The following is an 18,381-nucleotide window of genomic DNA, read 5'->3' as shown; positions in this document are numbered from 1 at the left end:
GCTGCGGTGCAGAGGGAGCGGGCCATTTGCACATGTTCTGGGACTGTACGAGGCTGACCACATTCTGGGATGAGATCCTGAAAACACTGTCAGAAATCTGTGACACCGTTATTGATCCTGACCCGTTGGGGGTTCTGTTTGGAGCGTGGCGGGCTGAGGGTGCTAAAAGTCCAGCTAAATTCTTAAATGTGAGATGTAGAATTCCCAAGAAATGTAAGTGCCCCCCCCCCCCATTCCAGAAATGGTTGAATTTATTAACATGGTCTCGGAACTGTGAGGAAGAGTACCTCAGTATGCTCCCGGCCCGTTCCCGGCCCAAAAACATATGGTCCGCCTTTAACAGCTACCTTAATTGCCTAGACGCACCCTCCTCTGTGGACAATTCCTCGCAATCATCTTTGTTGAGTACCCCAGCTTTGGATGTACTGTGATGCTGCATTTCTTACTTGTTGTTATGTCACTGTTCCTATGTACCACTGTACTCAATTATACAGGTATCTAATCATTTTTGGCTGCTCTGATGTATGTGTATGCTATTTACCTCTGCCAACAAAAATAAAAGGATAAAAAAAGAAGAAAAAAACAATGAGGACATAGAAGTTGAGAAAGCAGAAATGCAATTCGACACTGAGATTTTCTTGGAGTTGCTTGGGAATTGTGACTAATCGCAGGAGCCTTTCCCTGCGGAGCTAGGGAGGTGAGCTTGCTACGCAATACCCTCCCTAGGTGTAGAGGCAAGCAGGTCCTCACCAGGAGAGACTCCACCCTTGGGGAGAAGGACTCCCGTTCTAATGAGGAAATTCCTATCCCACTTAGCTATAATCCATCAATAATAACATGTGTTGTAAGAAAATCTGAAGAACAAATTGATATGTTATTGTCATGTAGAACCCTTGAATAATCTTTACACACGAAAAGGAAGCTGAGGGAGTGGCACTGCCCACTACTAACCGGCCCTCATTAAGGTTCTGCACCTTTTTAAACAAACATTAAGGTTAGGTGGGCTATTGGAAACTGTTTACACAGTAAAAACCATAGATGACACCAAAAATCAACATCACCGGGTAGTGCTGCCGCTATATTGGATTCAGAAGCACACACCGGGTAAAACTTCAACAATTAAACAATTTTATTAACATATAAAAGATTTTAACAATACCAAAAGTCACCATAAAATGATTCGACGCAATATCAGTAAAGAACAGTGCAAAGGGTGTTTCAGACAGTTAAACAAAAGGACAAAGTATTCAGTCATAATGGCCTAAAGGTCACCATTGAATAAACCTGCAAAGCTATACTTTGATAATGAAATGAAGAAAACCACTGGACTAATACAGATTGCAAGCTGAACAGAGAAGAAGGACTTTGAAGTTGCACTGGGGAAGTCCCACGGCAGCGTCAACAATCTCAGAGGAGAAGTCCTGGGAGAGCGATAGAGGCCCAATAGTTTCAAATCGGCTGCATGAGAAAAGTTGAAGGAGAGAGAGATGCCAGGCTTCCGAGCTCAGATTGAAGCTTGTATGCGAATTCGAACCTGTGGCAACCTGAAGGAGAAAGAGAAGCTGAAGGACTTCTGAGTCATAACAGCAGTCGAGTAGGAAGTTGTGGTCTACCTGAGAGTCAGTGGACATGAGAGTCCAGGAAACACGACAACGCCACTTATCCAAGTGCACCGTGGAATGTGCTTACTGAAGGAGAGAGACTCATCCCAGTTTGAATCAAATATTGAAGATATCGAAGAAGTGTGAGAAACATTTTTGGAACATTCATATTCATCCCAGAAATTACTGAGTATTGAAAAAAAGTGAGAATCATTATTGGAACACTTGTACTCATCCCAGTAATGACTGATTAGCGAAGTAGAATGAGAATCATTATTGGAACACTCATACTCATCTCAGTGGAGACTGAGTATTAGAGAGGAGTGAAAAACATTGCAGTGAGACACTTATTCATTCCAGTGAGGAACAAATGGTAGGGAAGAGTGAGAATTATTACTGGAGGAATCACATGTTTCCCCAGTAAAGGCCAAATGGTGAAGCAGGGTAAAAACCATTACTGGAACACTCATACACACCGCAATAAAAACTGAGTAGTGGAGTAAAGTGGCAATCATTATTGGAATACACCTACTCGTCCCAGTAACGGCCACATGTTCAATGAGATAAAAAATCATTACTCGAACCATTATACCTATCCCAATAATCTACAAATATTGAAGGAGAGCAAAACTCAATTCTGGAGTGCTTACCCATATCCCAGTAAAGACCAAATAAGGGAGCAAAGGGAGAATAATTACTGGAACTTGCATACCCATACCAGTAAATACCAAGAGTTGAAATTGCCTCAGAGAAGTAAAAGTTTCCTACTTGTCACAGACAAGATCAAGAGATATAAGCCCAGCCTAAGAGGGAGAGACATTTTTTGGACAATCTCATTAGAACATCTCATTAGAACTTGTCACAAAGAGGATTGGACACTGAATAAAGAGAAAGGCGTGAATTGGATTAAGAAGGAAAGGGCATAACGGTGCCAAGGGAAAAAGGAATCAAACCAACCAATGTGACAAGAGTAAAGAATAAACAAGAGAGAGAATCAATGTGCAGACGGCACCATTGAACACTTGGTGTGAGCCCAATATCTGAATTAAATGACTTGGTAAAAGTAGTCACTAAGAACTATCTACAACTACTTCATACAAGTGAATTTACTGAGGAATCTGCACACAGGAGAAGGGAGTCATTCTCTTGGGATTTAGTTGTTTTGATAGCGGCTGGCTCAGGTCAGATTAGTTTGGGCAGAGTACAGAACTTCCTTTTGTACTCCCCAATGACTGACGAGCACTCCAGTTAGTTTGTGTTCGGTAGGGAAAACCCATAGATTAGGGAGCGCTAGGCGTTCTTTTGAATAAAGACTAGCCAGTCAAATGGAAGATCTTAGTCTGTGTCCCTCTGACCTGCCACAGAATGCAGCCAAAAGCAGTTGGTAAACTTAATGATAGGTCAAGCCTAGATGCAAGGCCAGTAGCCAACAAATACCATGAGTTGAAAAGAACACTAGAAGGTGTGAAACTCTTGATTGGTAAATAGTTTGGTCCGCTCAGAGGGTGGAACATTGTGGGAATGTTGTTTATCTGCGATTTCGGATCCTGTGCAGGAATTGCTGCTTGGATTTCCTTGCCCCCACAGGGCACATTTCCACTTTGGCATAGACAGAAGCCCAGCGGACGATCAAGGCACATGACCTTTACTTCTGCACATTGTTGCAGTCCACCAACCGCTGTATTGCAGTGTCAATAATAAATGTGCAAGTCGAGGTGGGATACTGTTGTGGATGGCGCATACCCACACATGGTACTTGTTTTAGCAAGAGGTGCAGCATTAACATGAGTGTGAGAGCCCAAAGGGACTCTAGCCTGATTCAGAGTGCTGTGAAGAACAGGCCAGGCTCTTGACCCCGTGCCATTGGAAGCAATTGAAAAAAGGCTTTGTGAAATGCTTTGCAAAACTGAAAGTTCATTTGGGCTGATTAGGAGGTTGAATGTATTTGCTGACACTGTTCCTCTTTTTCACCTAGAGTACACTCACAACAAGCAATTCAGGTGGCTCCCCTTACTCAGGGGCGAGTAACACATGCCTGGGAGGTGATCAACATTTACCTCTGACATGTGGAGCAGAGCAGTGCAGTGCATGCATAGTAGGAACCTCCGGGGCGACGAGCATAACATGTTCAAACTCTTGTGTGCCAGCAAGCCCCCTGTAGGGCACTGTCCCTGGATCCGGGATTCAATCTCTAATGTGGGGTGGGCCACACACTCCAACATTATGGCTTCCCTGGGGTGCAGAGGGTGTAACAGACCTGGGAATGGGGGCACCCACAACAAACCTTCTGGATGCTTCCACAGAAAACAAACCATCTGCCAATGAAGTTTCAATTGTGTCTTTATGTGGAGCTGCGTCTAAATGCAACAGCCCAATCATCACCTTGCCTTGATAATACGCGGTAGCGCTTCCTGCAACTAAATATTCACTTAAAAAAAATCTGTAGAAATCCCATGTGAGGAAGTCCGCCATTGTGAGAAAGAAATACAGCTAAAATGGGACAGGGCCACATGGACACTGCATGATAACAGCTAAGCTAAATCCCATGCCCTGTCATAGGAACAGCAACAGGCTAGCCTTTATAAACACCGGAAGGAGTCTAAAATGCACCGTTTACACGCTACACCTGTTCCAATTACTTCCGGTTCGAGGTGCGACATGTTTGTACGAACAGATGCTGCCATCACGATGTTGTACAATAGCACAGTATTGGAAACATTGCATCTATGATGGATCGGTGTCAGCACAAGCTTCCCTACTGTGGCAGAGGAATTATTTGATAAGAGACTTCTGGACAGACAATTGATGCATGCGGCCGCGCCATTGTTTGTAGACCCAACTTGTCACATTTTGCGAATGAGACTCCTTCTGAATGGGCCTCCGTGGACGATTCACATGTTCGGGAGTATATTGTAGCAGGGCGCTTTGTACGCACCTAACTTGCGCACCTGTGAAATTATGTTTTTATTGACATGCATTATATCAAGAAAATGAAAGCCTTCAAGAAAAATGAATTCTATATATGTTTCCTAAATGTTGGGATTTAATGGAAAATAATGAAGGTATCCTTTGAATGTAAACATTTAAAATTGTGTATAGATAGCATCATCAAATATCACATCTGTTTTAAGTATGTCCCTCTATGGAATGCATTAGCATTTCGTTGACTTGGTGGTCTGTCGGTTCTTCTGTACGAGGGCACGCGAGAGGTGCATGGCTTTTCCGTACCACGTTGCAAACATCCCATTTTGTCGATACAATATTTTTCCTCAACAAAATCTCAGTCAGGTAGGACACCAGAATGATGGAAGCCAACGTACAGAGCATAGTGAATGTTTTAAATGGGAAGAGTTGCACGTAGGCGCCGTCCACGAGCCTGCAGCCTGGGTAGTGGATGATTGGAGGGATCCTGAGCGAATTCTCCCCTGCCAGCAACCTCAAAATGAACCCAAAGAGGAACCCAGCGGCAGAGCCATACGTGTTGGTCCCGGGAATGAAGAGAACGCAGCACAGCTGGGGGAAGAGCACCGCGTAGACCAGCTCTCCAGCCAAGAACCACAAGTCGTAGATGGAGCGAGACACGAAAGCCATCCCGGTGGCCGCGGATCCAAACACAACCATCGAGATCCTCATGATCCAAAGGATTTCCTTCTCGGAAGCCTGGAGAAAAAAAAAAAACATACATGATGGACCATTCACGTGGGTGGTTCTCATCTAAATCACTTCTCGCCAACCCACTATTCTGACTGATATCACCAATGGCTTAATTTCAGGTTCTGCTTTTGCTTTTATTTCAAATGTTTAGCTGGACAAGACCATTCGTGGACTATGAAAATCAAAGCATAATGTATGAAATGCATCGAAAGACAACTTGGAATTATTGAATATACCATGCAGGACTACAAATATTACAGACCTAAACCTGAAATAAACCAGCATTGTGGCAAACCAATGGGTCTGGCTCTGTAGTGTTAAAGGGAAGGCTTTATTTTAGGCAAAGCTCCAACGTGACAAAAAGGGCTTATCCTCCACATTTGAAACTCTAAACTCATTAGCTTTGCCAAAGCTCGATAAAGAGAGAGGGTGAGTGTGTCACAATGCCATCGGGCATACAGTCTATTTACTCGAACAACCTCCTCCTTCAAAGGTTAATGGCCATGCTACTAATATATATATATATATATATATATATATATATATATATATATATATATATATATTAAATGAGATCTCTGCCATTCAGTTATGTACTCATAATAACTATTTTCAGTGGGAACAGTGCCATTTATCTATGCCTACATTAGTCTCTTCCATTTTGGCTACTCTTTCACCCTGGGACATTTTTCGTTCATCTGATGTGGACTCTTTGAGTTCACATTTTTCACTCATAGATCTCATCTTCGTTTTAATCTTTGTCCTTTTCTACTCTTCGCCCCAGAAGGCAAAACTGCCTGGCCTTTGTTCTCAAGAGCTTTACACAATTTGGGGGTATTACCATAGAAAGATGAACATAGGTGGGAAAAGAGTGAGATCCTTATTCTGAGGCCATTGCAAATATAGGAAAGTGTTCATCTATGAAGGATGAACACTTTCCTTACATGCACCAGATTCTGAAAAAGTGGTAATGTGGCGGTCTGGCATCAAAGCCATGACTTTTGCATGTGCCCAATTTACTGCTTGACAAAAGCCTTAGAAACAATGTGAAACGCAGGACAGACACTACGAGGGGATTCTCCTTTCAGCAGTACTGCTTTAGCACGTCAAAAAGAGGAGGTACAATACGACACCTGTGAGGTGGTGTTAAATGCTGCTGCACACTTTTTCTCTATAAAAATAGCATTCCCTAGACTGCAGCACCACTTTTCTAGTTTAATGAAGCATTTCTATCTACATGATAGATTTAAGCAGCTTTTACTGCTGTAAAACATGACATTTCCCCTCCAATATTTCAACCCACCTCAGAATGGTGGTGCTGGAAAGTGGAGGGGAGAATATGGACTTCCCACACTTCATTTAGCAGAAGCTCAGAATCAGGCCCTAAGTGTCTTAAAAACGTTTCTTCTATATTGTTTAATTCTGCTGCTTTTATTGGAAGAACATCACCACTAAATGTGTGCTGTCCATCATCCAAAAGGGTCATACCCTGGAAATGTCCTTCCGTCCCCAAGGCAAAAAGACACTGGGCCTTACTCCTTCAAGAAGTATGGTCTCTCCTAAAAAAGGGAGCGATAGAAGCTGTACCAACGCACCTCCAGATACTTTCTGTTAAGGAAAGAATCAGGAGGATGGAGACCCATACTAGACCTCAGGAGGTTAAACAAATTCCTCAAGTCCCAAAGGTTCTGCATGGTAACACTGCAACACATCCTAGACCAGCCAGAACAAGGGGATTTCCTCATGTTTCTAGACCTTGAGGATGCTTACTTACACATCCTCATTCATCAGAGGTACGGGTGTTTCCTCTGATTCCAGGTACTGGGTAAACACGATCAGTTCCAAGCCCTGCCTTTTGGGTTAAAATCTGCTCCATGAGTTTTCACAAAGTGACTAGCTCCAGTGGTGGGCCCACCTTCGGCGTTCAGGCGTCCAGGTTTTACCATACCTAGGTTGGTGCACACTCCATCTCTAGCACTAGCAAAGCGACAGACAGATGATAGCATACCGTGTCTGACATCCCTAGGGTTCTCAGTGAACATTGCAAAGTCATGCTTGCATCCTAGGCAGGACACGCTGTTCTTGGGCTCACGTCTCAACACACTTGCGTGTGTCGCCACGCCTTCAGAGGAGAGGGTGAGGACAATACTGAGCAAGTTCCAGTAACTATCGAAGCTGCCAATACGCATCGGTTAGCTCCCTTAAATCCCTCCTGGGGATGTTGTCATCTTGTATCCCGTTAATCCCGCCCTGCAGGTTCCATATTAGACCACTTCAACAGTTCCTAGACGCCCACTGGCAACAGATTTCAGAGCCTTGGGAAAACAAGCTTTACCTCACACCAGCTTTCCGTGAAGCTCTGCAGTGGTGGACCCGTCAACACAATTTCGCCCTTTTGTCTTCCGGCGCGTCAAGCCACTGCGACCACAGATGCCTGTCTAGAGGGTTGGAGAGCCCACATGTGAGAATTCAATGGCAGAGGTCTTTAGCCACCAGAAGAAAGGTCCTACACATCAATGTCCTCGAGTTAAGGGCAGTTTTCTGGGCCCTGAAATCCTTCAAGCACAGCTGCTGACAAGGTGGTTTGCATCTTCACAGACAATACCACCACCGTGTTCTATATCAGCAAGCAGGCTGGGACCCACTCTCCGATCCTATCTACAGAGGCGCAGGGGATGTGGATAATGGGTGCTCATGCACAACATGTTTCTGATTCTTTTCCATCTGTCAGGGATCCCCAACACAATTGCAGATTCACTCAGCAGGGAACTCGGGCACTGCCACGAATGGGAAGAGTGACTGGTTTAAAATCCAATGCCCTCTTTCGCTCTTTTCCTACAACAATTTTTTATTTTTTATTTCAGGTCTTACTTGCTCCAGTAGGAACAGATGAGGCGGAGAAATGAAAGTAGGAACAAACTCCTCTTATGTTCCACTCTGTTTCATTGATAGAAAGCTTTTTATGAAAGATGTTTTATGAAGAAAACTGCGATAATATGTAATTGAGCATCGGATGGAACCCAATCGCTCTTTTTGCCGTCAATAGTGTTTATTTACAACAGAATCCACCAGCTTTTTACACCATCAAAAGGAAGGCAGATTTCAGTGGAGTCCATTGTAGATTCTGCTTCTCATGCGTAAAGGGCAGGCAACATTTACCCAGTTTGCACTGCAAAGTAAAACATGAAGACGTGAAGGCAGTTTTAGCTACTTTTATCCCTACTTTTTGCACTTCCTACTACAAATGATCAAAATTGCAGGGGGGAGGGGGCTGCTTGAACATAAGTGCAAATGTAAGTTGTTGCGTCCAAGCAATGTAAACACAAATGTAAAATGAGCTCCTACGAGATTTAATTTGGGCCAGGGTTACACACTTTGGTTAATTGGTGAGGCTGGGATTTGTGCCCAGTCTACAATTTTGGCACTTTACTATATTGTTTCCCAGTTCTTGTCCTACAGCAAGGTGCTATTATTTGTGAATGTTTGACTTCAAGGTACTAAAACAATTATTTGTTTTGTAGACCTGTCGGGGAAAGTAAGCAGGTAACTTGATAAACCAACATGAATGTGTTTTGAAGAACATTCTTATAGAAAAGTGTCATGCAAAGCGAGCACGATTGTAGATTCTTTTCACCACCATAAATGGAAGTCCACAGAGTCCTAGTTGATGTCTATTTTGAAGATTTAAATGCACCCAACAAAAGAAATGGGGCAATAAGGCCACATGCTATCTCTGCAACAAGTGCTTAACTCGCTGAACTTTCTTCTTAACCATAGTGGCAATCAAACCTATCAAAATTCATTGCAACTTCGGTTATTCCATGTGACATATAAATTCCCCTACGAAAGATGAACATTGCTGTACAAGTTATGTTCGTTCTAGTGAATGCAAAACTGTGTGTAATACAGGGAACACAAAATGCATTACAGGGTCAATTGCCCACATCCCAACTTAGTTATCAACAGCCACCAGGTGGCATTCAGTCAGAAAAAAATATAGGGTGTCCCTATAGCTCATTTGGTGAAGGGGAACAAACCAAGTTATTCTCCTAGGGATACATCAAAAGAAATACAATGCAATAAAGTCAACATTGGGCTAAATCCACAATTATATATAAACTGAACTCAGAAGGGAAAAATATAAAGAATTGCAAAAATATTGAATAATGTATAAACACATATGCAAATATCATGTGCTTATTATAAAAGCGTAGTAATCCATCATTAATTCATGTTGTGCAAGACAAAGAATCACGTGCAAACACTCACAAAACCTATGCATTGACAGCCATGAATCTTTGTAGTAAATTCACCATAATGTAGGAGCTATAAATTAGGCAATCCTTCTTCTCCTTGTCATGATGCATGGTGGCAGTCTCCGAGTATCATCAGTGCACTACTTTCTGGACGTGTTTGTCTTGGCAAATATGTGCCATATTTCTTGCATCTGGCAACCAGGTGAGGCCCCTCCCAGGCTGGCATAGCTCTGTCTATGCAGAAAAATAGACTTACAGCGTATCCTAACAAGCACTATCAGGCCGCAGAATCTCCCGCTAGCAAGGCAGTGACGTCTTTGTGAAGCGCGCAGCTGGAAGGAGCACTTTTCAGCGCAGGCAGGGCAGTGTTGCATGCTGAAATAAAACCTGGAATACCCTCGAGGACTGTTTCCAACTCAGCTTTATTTATTCCACTCAACTCCTTTCTCCCCTCCCTTCCACATCACCTCCACTCTTCCTGCCACACCCAAATTCCTCCCTCACATAACGAGGAGGCCAACAATAGATACAACACTACATGCCCCCCCTTTTTTAAACAATAAGTCCATCCCAACCCATTTCCTCAATTAGCCGCACTCGTTTTATACCAGTGCGCGCGGGACGAGTTTCTTGAGGGTGTTCTGGACTCGTCAGGGGTGATGCTCTCGAACACTCCCTCTATTCTCCATCCAACAGTTCACATTTTCCTAAATATGAGGCATCCGAATCTTCTTTGCTCCTCCTCATTCCTCTTCTCTGCCACACTTTTATTTCACATCCTTCATGCACCTTGAAGTGAGACACATTCCTGGTAATGGTTCTGTCACTACCACTTGCTCTTATCATGGTGACATTCTTGTGTGTCACTATCAGAAATTCCAGAAGAAATGTTGAGTCTATCTTCCTCTTTTCAGGCTGCCTCACAAACACTCAATCCCCTATCTGCATATCTGAGCCTCTCGCTCCGCTTCGATTATCAGCATGTCGTTTCATCTTCAGCATCTCAACCCTATCCTGCAACAGATCCTCTCACTCCTCTGACTGTGGGAGTCGAGTCCTCACCATCCGGCTGTTAGGGAGAATTCTCTGTTTAAGCTGAATTTCCTAACCTAGTGAGTCCCCCAGCAGCTGTGCTGGATTTCTGGAGTTTGTTTTTTTCCATCCTGCCAAGAGTGAGACTCTTTTTCTCCCACTCTTGGACATGAATGTGTGTAATTCCTTTAAATGTCAATGTGTTCTATGGGCTATGGGGTCTTTTACTCCATAGGGTCTCATATGTTTTGCTATGTGTGTTACACCACACCCTACGTGCCGTAACACTGGGGCGTCCTAGCGGACCTCCACCATAGACTCCATACCCGGGGACTGACTAGTGTCTCCCCGGGCATGTAAAGTCACCATTGGCTTTCCTAGACCTAAATTTACTAACAGAACTAGTACAAACCATCCTATTGTGGACGTACTAGTAGGGGTAATTCGATTACTCCTAGGTCTGTTATTCGAGGGGGCACTGTCCCGTCCCCCCTCGTCGAGTTTTGGCTGGTGGCAGTGGAAACTACTTGTTATGTCCGACCCCGGACATAACCCTATGGGATTCTTCCCATTGTTGGAGGTTGATACTTTTCCTCGTTAATCTCTAACATACCATCAGTTTACTTATCTTAAATAAGTTTACCGGATGGTATTTTCTGCCAGAACTCGGTTTTTAAAATGGCGTCTGTGTTCGTCTCTGTGACTCCTAAACCAAAGGTTGAGCCCTTTGTTCCACTTTTGGCGGGCTTCTGTACAGAGACCCTCCAAAGTGGTGCCATTCTGTCTGGGTTACCACAGGGGTGTGGGAGGGGGTTTAGGCACCCTGGACCGAGTTGCCTTGCCAATTCCGGTCGCACTCTGGTGTGATTGGCCCAAGTGGTGAACCTCCCCGCTCACCACTTAGCGTGTGTTGATTGACAGCTAGGCTGAATGAATGGGGGTTTTCTGCATAAAAGCAGGGCTTTTGGGACTGGATCTTCAGAAGTCGCCACAGGGCCTAAGAATCCGACGAGGGTAACGCTGAGCCGACCTGCACGACGACACCTCCGGTGGAGCCCTGCAGAACCGACTCACCACTTCCCGACGACAGAGGAGATCTCCCTGCCGGAGAGTCTATTCCCCTGACTGGTGGGAACAACCAAAGACCAAATATTTACAACACTTTTGCTTTTACTTCGCTCCAGGACGCATTGGTCGAATTGCCCATGCAGAGCACCTTGGCAACCGGATAGCCACTACCCCTGTACTGCGACCAAAAGGTGGTGCCTTGTGACGGAGCACTCCGCGGCTGGTCTCTTCCCTCGTGGTGCACCGGACTTCACTTTTCTTCGACGACGAGATCATCTCTACTCTTGGCAAAGACCCGACGTGCATCCACCACCAGGAACAACTGCCCCCGCCGGAGTTGTCTCTCCACAAACAAGGTACCGTGTCCACCTGGCTTCCCTTTCTGCCGGATCGAGTGGGGTGTCTTAATCCTCGCCTTTCCTTTGGGTCGCCTCCAAGCTTTCTTTAGCGTGTTGTTCTGAACTGGTCCAAACTTCCGATAACAATTTGCTACAAAGACTCGAACGAATTTCCACTAAGAGACTTTTTGGGACATATCGCCTTGCCTCTCTCCGAGTGAGCCTGGCCTCTGAACTTTATGATCTATCGTGGTTCTTGTCTTCTTGCCTTGCATTTTCCCGTGAAGTATTGAACTGTGTTGATTTCGTAACCTGCTTATTTTTCTCTCCCGTCCTAACGAATACTAGAGTGCCATCTAGGTTGAAGCATACACCTCTGTCTGCAAATAAGTGATGCTGGTAGAACCTAGACTTGTCGAACTATTATTAGGGGGATTGAACTGTTTCCTTCATAGAGTAATTGTAATTGAAGTGTTTGCCGTGATAGTGCCAGAGTGTTTTCTATAGATGTGTCGTTATAAATAAATACCTTTATATCTTTACACCGGAGCCTTGTTGCGTGTTTGCTTGTTTTACTGTGTAGAATTGCCCTATATTGTATACTCCACATACTGCCTAACTCTTCTTGAGGGAAGTCTGACTGCTCAGCCACAGCTACCAAGTGAATCTGTGTGGTACAGACTGCTACCAAGTGGGTTTACTGCCAAACACCTGTAGTCCTAAATCTTTTGCAGTGGTCCCAGAGGGAACTGCACAGGTTTCCGCCTAACACCGGCCAAACATCAATTCCGTTGGACACCTCTCTGTTGTACTATGTGGAGTGGCCCTGTAATCTCAGAGCAGCTGATATAGCATCTATTCCAACGGCTGTTCCGTTGTGTGGGCAATCTGTAACGTCCTCTTTATGTTGGCAATAAAACTTTCAACTATATGGGGCCATAGTGGTGTCACCTTGCAGTGTTTCAACCCCATGTATGCGGCTGAATTTGCAAAGTCTTGGCTGGTGAAAAGTGGTCCATTATCTGATTTAGCAATCTGCAGGGTTCCATACACCGTAAATATTTGGTCTAAAGCGTTAATTACAATTATGGCCACTGTCGAATCTATGGAATTGGGAAGATGCATCCACTAATACGAAAATGTAAGTCCCATCTTACACGGGTCCAAAGAAGTGTACTGCCACCTCTTCCCTGGCAACTATGACATCTGCGGTGGGTGAGGATGTGGTGCTGGGGATATTACACAGGACATGATGCAGTTGCCTAGTGTATCCTCTCCCCTTGTGTCTGGTTTGGTAAACCACATCTTCTGTCTTAACATCCTCTTGGTGGAGACCACTCCTCAGTGACTTTCTTGAGGCAAATCAATAGCCTGTTGTTTCACAGACAATGGTATCGCTATTTTGCACTCTTTTAAAACAATGAGATGTTCAGTGGCGGAGAGCTAATCCTGAACCAGTAACAGACTGGCTACTTCTTCCTGTACAGCCACACCTTTCTCTGTGTGCCATCTCTTTTGCATGTTTCATTCTTCCTTCAGTGATGCACCTGGCAATGACGGCGAAAGCTTGATCATTTTCGGACTCTCTTTGTTAAGTGGCCCAGTCCAGCGGAAACGTTTTCATCTGGTGAAGAACATAGTTGTTCTAGGTATCTGCTATGGATGGTTCCATACTGGCCGGACCAGTGGGGTGATGGGACAAGTAGTCTGCAGGATATTCATCTTTCCTCGGCCTATGCACAATGTGAAGTCATAATCTTGGGGTGTTAGACTACACCTTGCAATCCTTGGTAGTATCCTTGCCTTGAGATTCCCATATATGGCAAGGAGTGCTTGATGGTCAGTGACAATGGTGAATGCTTTTCCGTAAAGGAAGATATCGAAGTGTCCACAACACTGCCAGACTTTCCATCTCTGCCTGAGAGTAGGCTTGCTCGGTGGGTGGTAGACTGCGACTCACATGAGAAATAATGAATTTGTCGTGTGAAGACCTTGGATCATATTGTGCCAATTTGGCTCCTAGCCCTACCAGACTCAAATCTACTGTTAATTTGGTCACCATACTAGCATTGAAGTAGGCCATGTTGTCTGTGGATGGTAAATTCCGTCTAATCCCTTCAAATGCCTCTTGACAGGATTGCGGTACATCTGAAGTCAGCTTTATTTTTTGTGAGGTCCCTTAAGGTGGTGCTTACCATGACATAGTCCTGTAGGTACCTGGAGCAATAGTTCACTAGCCCCAGAAACGATCAAAGGTCAGGGATGTTTTCAGGTTGTGGGGCCTCATTTAATGCTGCTACCTTTTCTGGATCAGGGTGCATACCTTGGTCCGAGAACACACGGCCAAAGATTTTAGTGTACTTTTTTTAAACTCGCCTTTTTCCTGGTTTAGAGTTAAATGAGTCGCCTCCAGTGCCATGCATATGCGACGAAGTGTAGCATCATATTGTTTCATGGACTGTCCAAAGACCAGTATATCGTCAATATAATTTATACATTTGGGCCCATGTTGGATTACTTTATGGATCGCCTCCTGGCATATTCTCATTGTGAATGAGACCCCAAAACTCAACCGATTGTAGTGGTATAGCCCCAGGTGTGTCACAAAAGGTGTTATATATATCTGGTCTCCGGAGCCAGCTCCAATTGGTGGTAGCCTTTTGGAAAACACTGTCACCCCATTCAGTAAATGTATCATGTTTGTGATCCTTGGCGCTCCCTGTGTCTGGCCTCATTTGGTCTCCTCATTTCCAAACATAACCGAATGGACCCATCGACAATCTTCTTGGGAACGGGAACGATAGGTGATACACATGGTGTGGGTCCCGTGACGGACTCTATGATGTCTTGATCCAGTAATGTCCTTATTTCATTTTCTATCTGCAGCTAAAGTTAGATTGGGATACCCCTATGGTGCTGGGCTACTGGTTTGATGGATTCATCAATTCGGAGGCTGATCGGGCAATATCTGAATTTTCCCAGTGCTTTAAATGGAGCTGGGAACACTTGATCAATATTTCCCCCTCTGGCCATGTACTTATGTGCCATGAGATTGTACAAGATATGCACCAGTCCCACAACCAAAGCGTTCTTAAAGCTAAGGCTACATCTGCTCTCTGTCACTGTCTTGAACACATGGTCTGCTTCTTCACTGATGACATTCATTGTAGCTCCTGTTTCAACCAGGAATTCAGTGCGGGTGTTGTTTATGACTGAATATGACTGGGCTGTGTTCTTTCGTTGATGTGTTCCGCAGAGTCCACACGTACCATTTCTTTTGCTGATCATCTGGTGACGAGCTTGAGTCAGTCCCTGATGGTGGTCTGGCTTCCATGTACTGCACATTCCTTCTTAGTCATCTCTGCTTTCTCTCCTTTATGGGGTTTTATATTCCCTCCAGGGATTGTATCTACCCATCTCTGGGTTGTGATAGCAGTGTTTCCTGCTCCTCCCTGGCAGCCTTGCAGTACTGCATCGATGGTGAGATTGCTGTTGTGAACACAAGGGTGATTCAGGCTGTGCAGTGGGAGGCACATTTGGACAATCAAACTCATACGGAAATTCGTACCCGTTGATGGGCGGTTCACCCTGGACTGGTGTCAGCTGGTTGAGATTGGCTTCTTTCTTCTGTGTGTAGCTTCAGTTTGGTCATGGTCTCCACCTACAGCTCAATGGCAGATTCAGTGCGGGACATCATCAAAATGTCATCCAACAAGCAGGGTTTCTGCAAGAGGTTTTTCGAAATAGTGGAGACTTGCATCCTGCTGTCACTTGGGACCTCAATGCCTCTCCATTGTCTCCCCATTGTTTTATGTGGTGGTGTGGAATATGTGCCACCCATAATCGACATTTGTGTGCGGCACGAAGTACTAGGAAAGGGCATCTTTCAATTAATCAAATGAAGAATTCTCATTGTCCAGGTGTACATATAAAATGTCTGCACAACAAATATAAAGGGATAAGAACTACAAGAAGCCTGGGTAATCTAGTTGAGTTGGAGCGTGCAGCATGTTAAAAAGTAACACACTGCTTTAAATCGCCCGGCAAAAGGGGATGAAAGCTAGATGGTAGGAAACACAGAGTAGCACCAAAGCGAGCACATTAAGAGCAATTAAAAAATCAATATGAAAGCAAATAAAACTTGAATTAATGAACACATAGAAGAACCTCCATCCGACCCCTGAGACTAGCCAACACCAACTGCCTCACCATCCCTAGATTTAAACTATTGACTGTTGGAGGCAGTAGCTTTCCGGTCAAAGCGGCCCAGTCATGGAATGCCATGCCAACTTCACTCAGAGAAGATGAATCATTCCTGAACTTCAGACTTAACTACATCAACTGGCTCAAGTCCACCGATCATTAAGGCCCGGCAACCCCTCCACTTGACACACTGACCACCCATGCTAGCCTTTTCTCCTACATTGTAGGCTTGTCTGGGTGCTCTCCCTTATATTTATTGTTGCATACTGGTTTCTTGTACCTGTACCATTGTTCTACTGCTTGTCATGTGTAACTTATTCCTGTAATCTAAGCTGTGTATCTCCTTGTATCCTCCGTGCCCTGATACCTTTGGGTCTGGTGTGCATTATAAATGAATAAACAAACAATTATATAAGTACACAAGGCACAAAGCAGGAAGAAAAAAGCAAACAAAGAGGAATCACCAAATGCCTGCTGCCCAAAACTGATCCCGGGCCACTTTGCAGTGCTAAAATGAAGTGCTGGAGGTCGCACAACTAAAATAGAATTTTGGCACTAGGTAAACGGAATACAGATAACAAAACATAAAAAAAACAATGCACAATACTACTGGCCCCAGGCCCATCAGTGGTGCGGTGGCTGGAATAAAAGCAGGAAGGGAAGAGAAGTTGCACAGCTACCCGCGGTTGCGTCAGTGCCACAAAAATACACGAAGCACAGTTCATGCTGCTGCCCTGCTGCCTGTTCTGAAGCTCCTGGCTGGGGGTGAGCTTCGGTGCTGCATCCGCGCTATTCATGGTCTCCAGTTGCAGGGTAAGAAAGGTATGGCGCTCTAGGCCAGCGCAAGGCAACAAGGCGTAGATGGCCCCTAATGCTACCGAGCCGCCAGCAGTGAATAAAAGAGGCACTCCGTGTCGGCAGAGTGCTACGAGGATGTATGGCCATCTGAAGACCTGGGCTGTGTGGGTGGTGAAAAGGAACACGTGCTCCAAGTTGGGGAATGAAAAGAAATATGCAAATAGCCTGCTACCCACTCTGCCCTGGCCGCAACTGTTTGGCACGCCAATAGATCAGGTGGTACATGACAATGAAAACCAGGGGTTGAAGTGGGCGAGAGCGGTTGGGAGCGGTGCTCCTATACTATTTAAAATTACGCTTTACCGTTCCTTTTATTTTTTTAAATAAACCATTCTGGAATGGTTTTGTTTGAAAATAAAAGTGTAGGAAGCAGTTGAAGCTTGCACTGCACTGAATATTAATTTAAACAGCAGGTGCATTTGTTTGGGGGTTTGTATTGTGCGTGGGAGGGGGTGTTGCGATGGGGTTTGTGGGGAGCAGGGCAGGCCAGCAGGGAACATTGTTCCACTGCTTCTTTTCATACACTTCGACCACTGATGAAAACAGCAAAGCAAGCCCTGTACTACCAAGAGGGAAAGTGCTCGACAGAAAAAGGAAACCGCTTGCTCTTGATCCTCTCAGTCCCTGCGTCCTCTGTATGCATGCAATGCCCCCAGTGTACTGGTGGTTTGGAGAGCATACAATAAAGTGAAAGTGTTGTCTGCTATCCTGCCTCCACAAGGGTAAACATTACTCTGTCAACATTCAGGGGCAGGGGACGTTTGCTCCTGCCACCCAAGGCACTTCAGGTCCTGGGACTCAGACAAGAGCAGGAGCCACAGTTAAGAAGCAGTAATCCGGCTGTGCCACTGCACATGAGCATTCAAGTTGCGTGCTCTGAATAGGAAGGAGCACAGCCACAAGTGCCCTCATGCACCAAAGTAGGAGCACTCTGTCCCTGGAAGCCATGCAGCAACTACTCAATGGTTTGCGACCGCTAATGCCTTCTGACTCCCACTGTCCTCCACTTACACCCGAACATCTGATGAAGTTGGGAGCAGGGGAGTTGCTAGGTCTGGAAAAGACCCGGGGCTACGCTGATGTTGGTATTGTTGGGACTGGGGGCTAGCTAGTTTTTTGGCTGTAGCTCCTGAGATTCTATCCGGGGCTACAATCAAAAGATCAGGGGCTATAGCCCCCTTAGCCCCCCCTAGCAACGCCCCTGGTTGGGAGAGACCAAAAACTAGGAAGATTGGTGGGTGGTGGTAGTACTCTTTCGGTCTTGTGGAAGCTCTCTACGACGACACTCTGCCACCAGTGCCATGATGCAAGCGTTAGTGAGAACAGGAAATAACTAAAGAAGGTTGCAGCTCTATGCGAGTTCTTGTGAGA

At 45.0% G+C, this 18,381-nt stretch overlaps 1 protein-coding gene across 1 annotated transcript in view; it reads right to left on the bottom strand.

The window, feature by feature from the left end:
* Positions 1–1,170: 1,170 nt before the first annotated feature.
* LOC138527919 (high affinity choline transporter 1-like) overlaps positions 1,171–18,381 on the bottom strand; it is a 460,733-nt gene continuing 443,522 nt past the window's right edge. Inside the window, exon 8 of the mRNA XM_069639281.1 lies at positions 1,171–5,261. Coding sequence (XP_069495382.1) covers positions 4,728–5,261 — 534 coding nt within the window. The 3' untranslated portion in view covers positions 1,171–4,727. The remainder of the gene's footprint in view (positions 5,262–18,381) is intronic.

This window comes from Ambystoma mexicanum, chromosome 7q (assembly GCF_040938575.1).
Source record: "Ambystoma mexicanum isolate Mex_15411 chromosome 7q, UKY_AmexF1_1, whole genome shotgun sequence".
Lineage (NCBI taxonomy): Eukaryota > Metazoa > Chordata > Amphibia > Caudata > Ambystomatidae > Ambystoma > Ambystoma mexicanum.
Note: the sequence above shows the minus strand (reverse complement) of the source record. Positions and strands in the feature narration are given on the sequence as shown.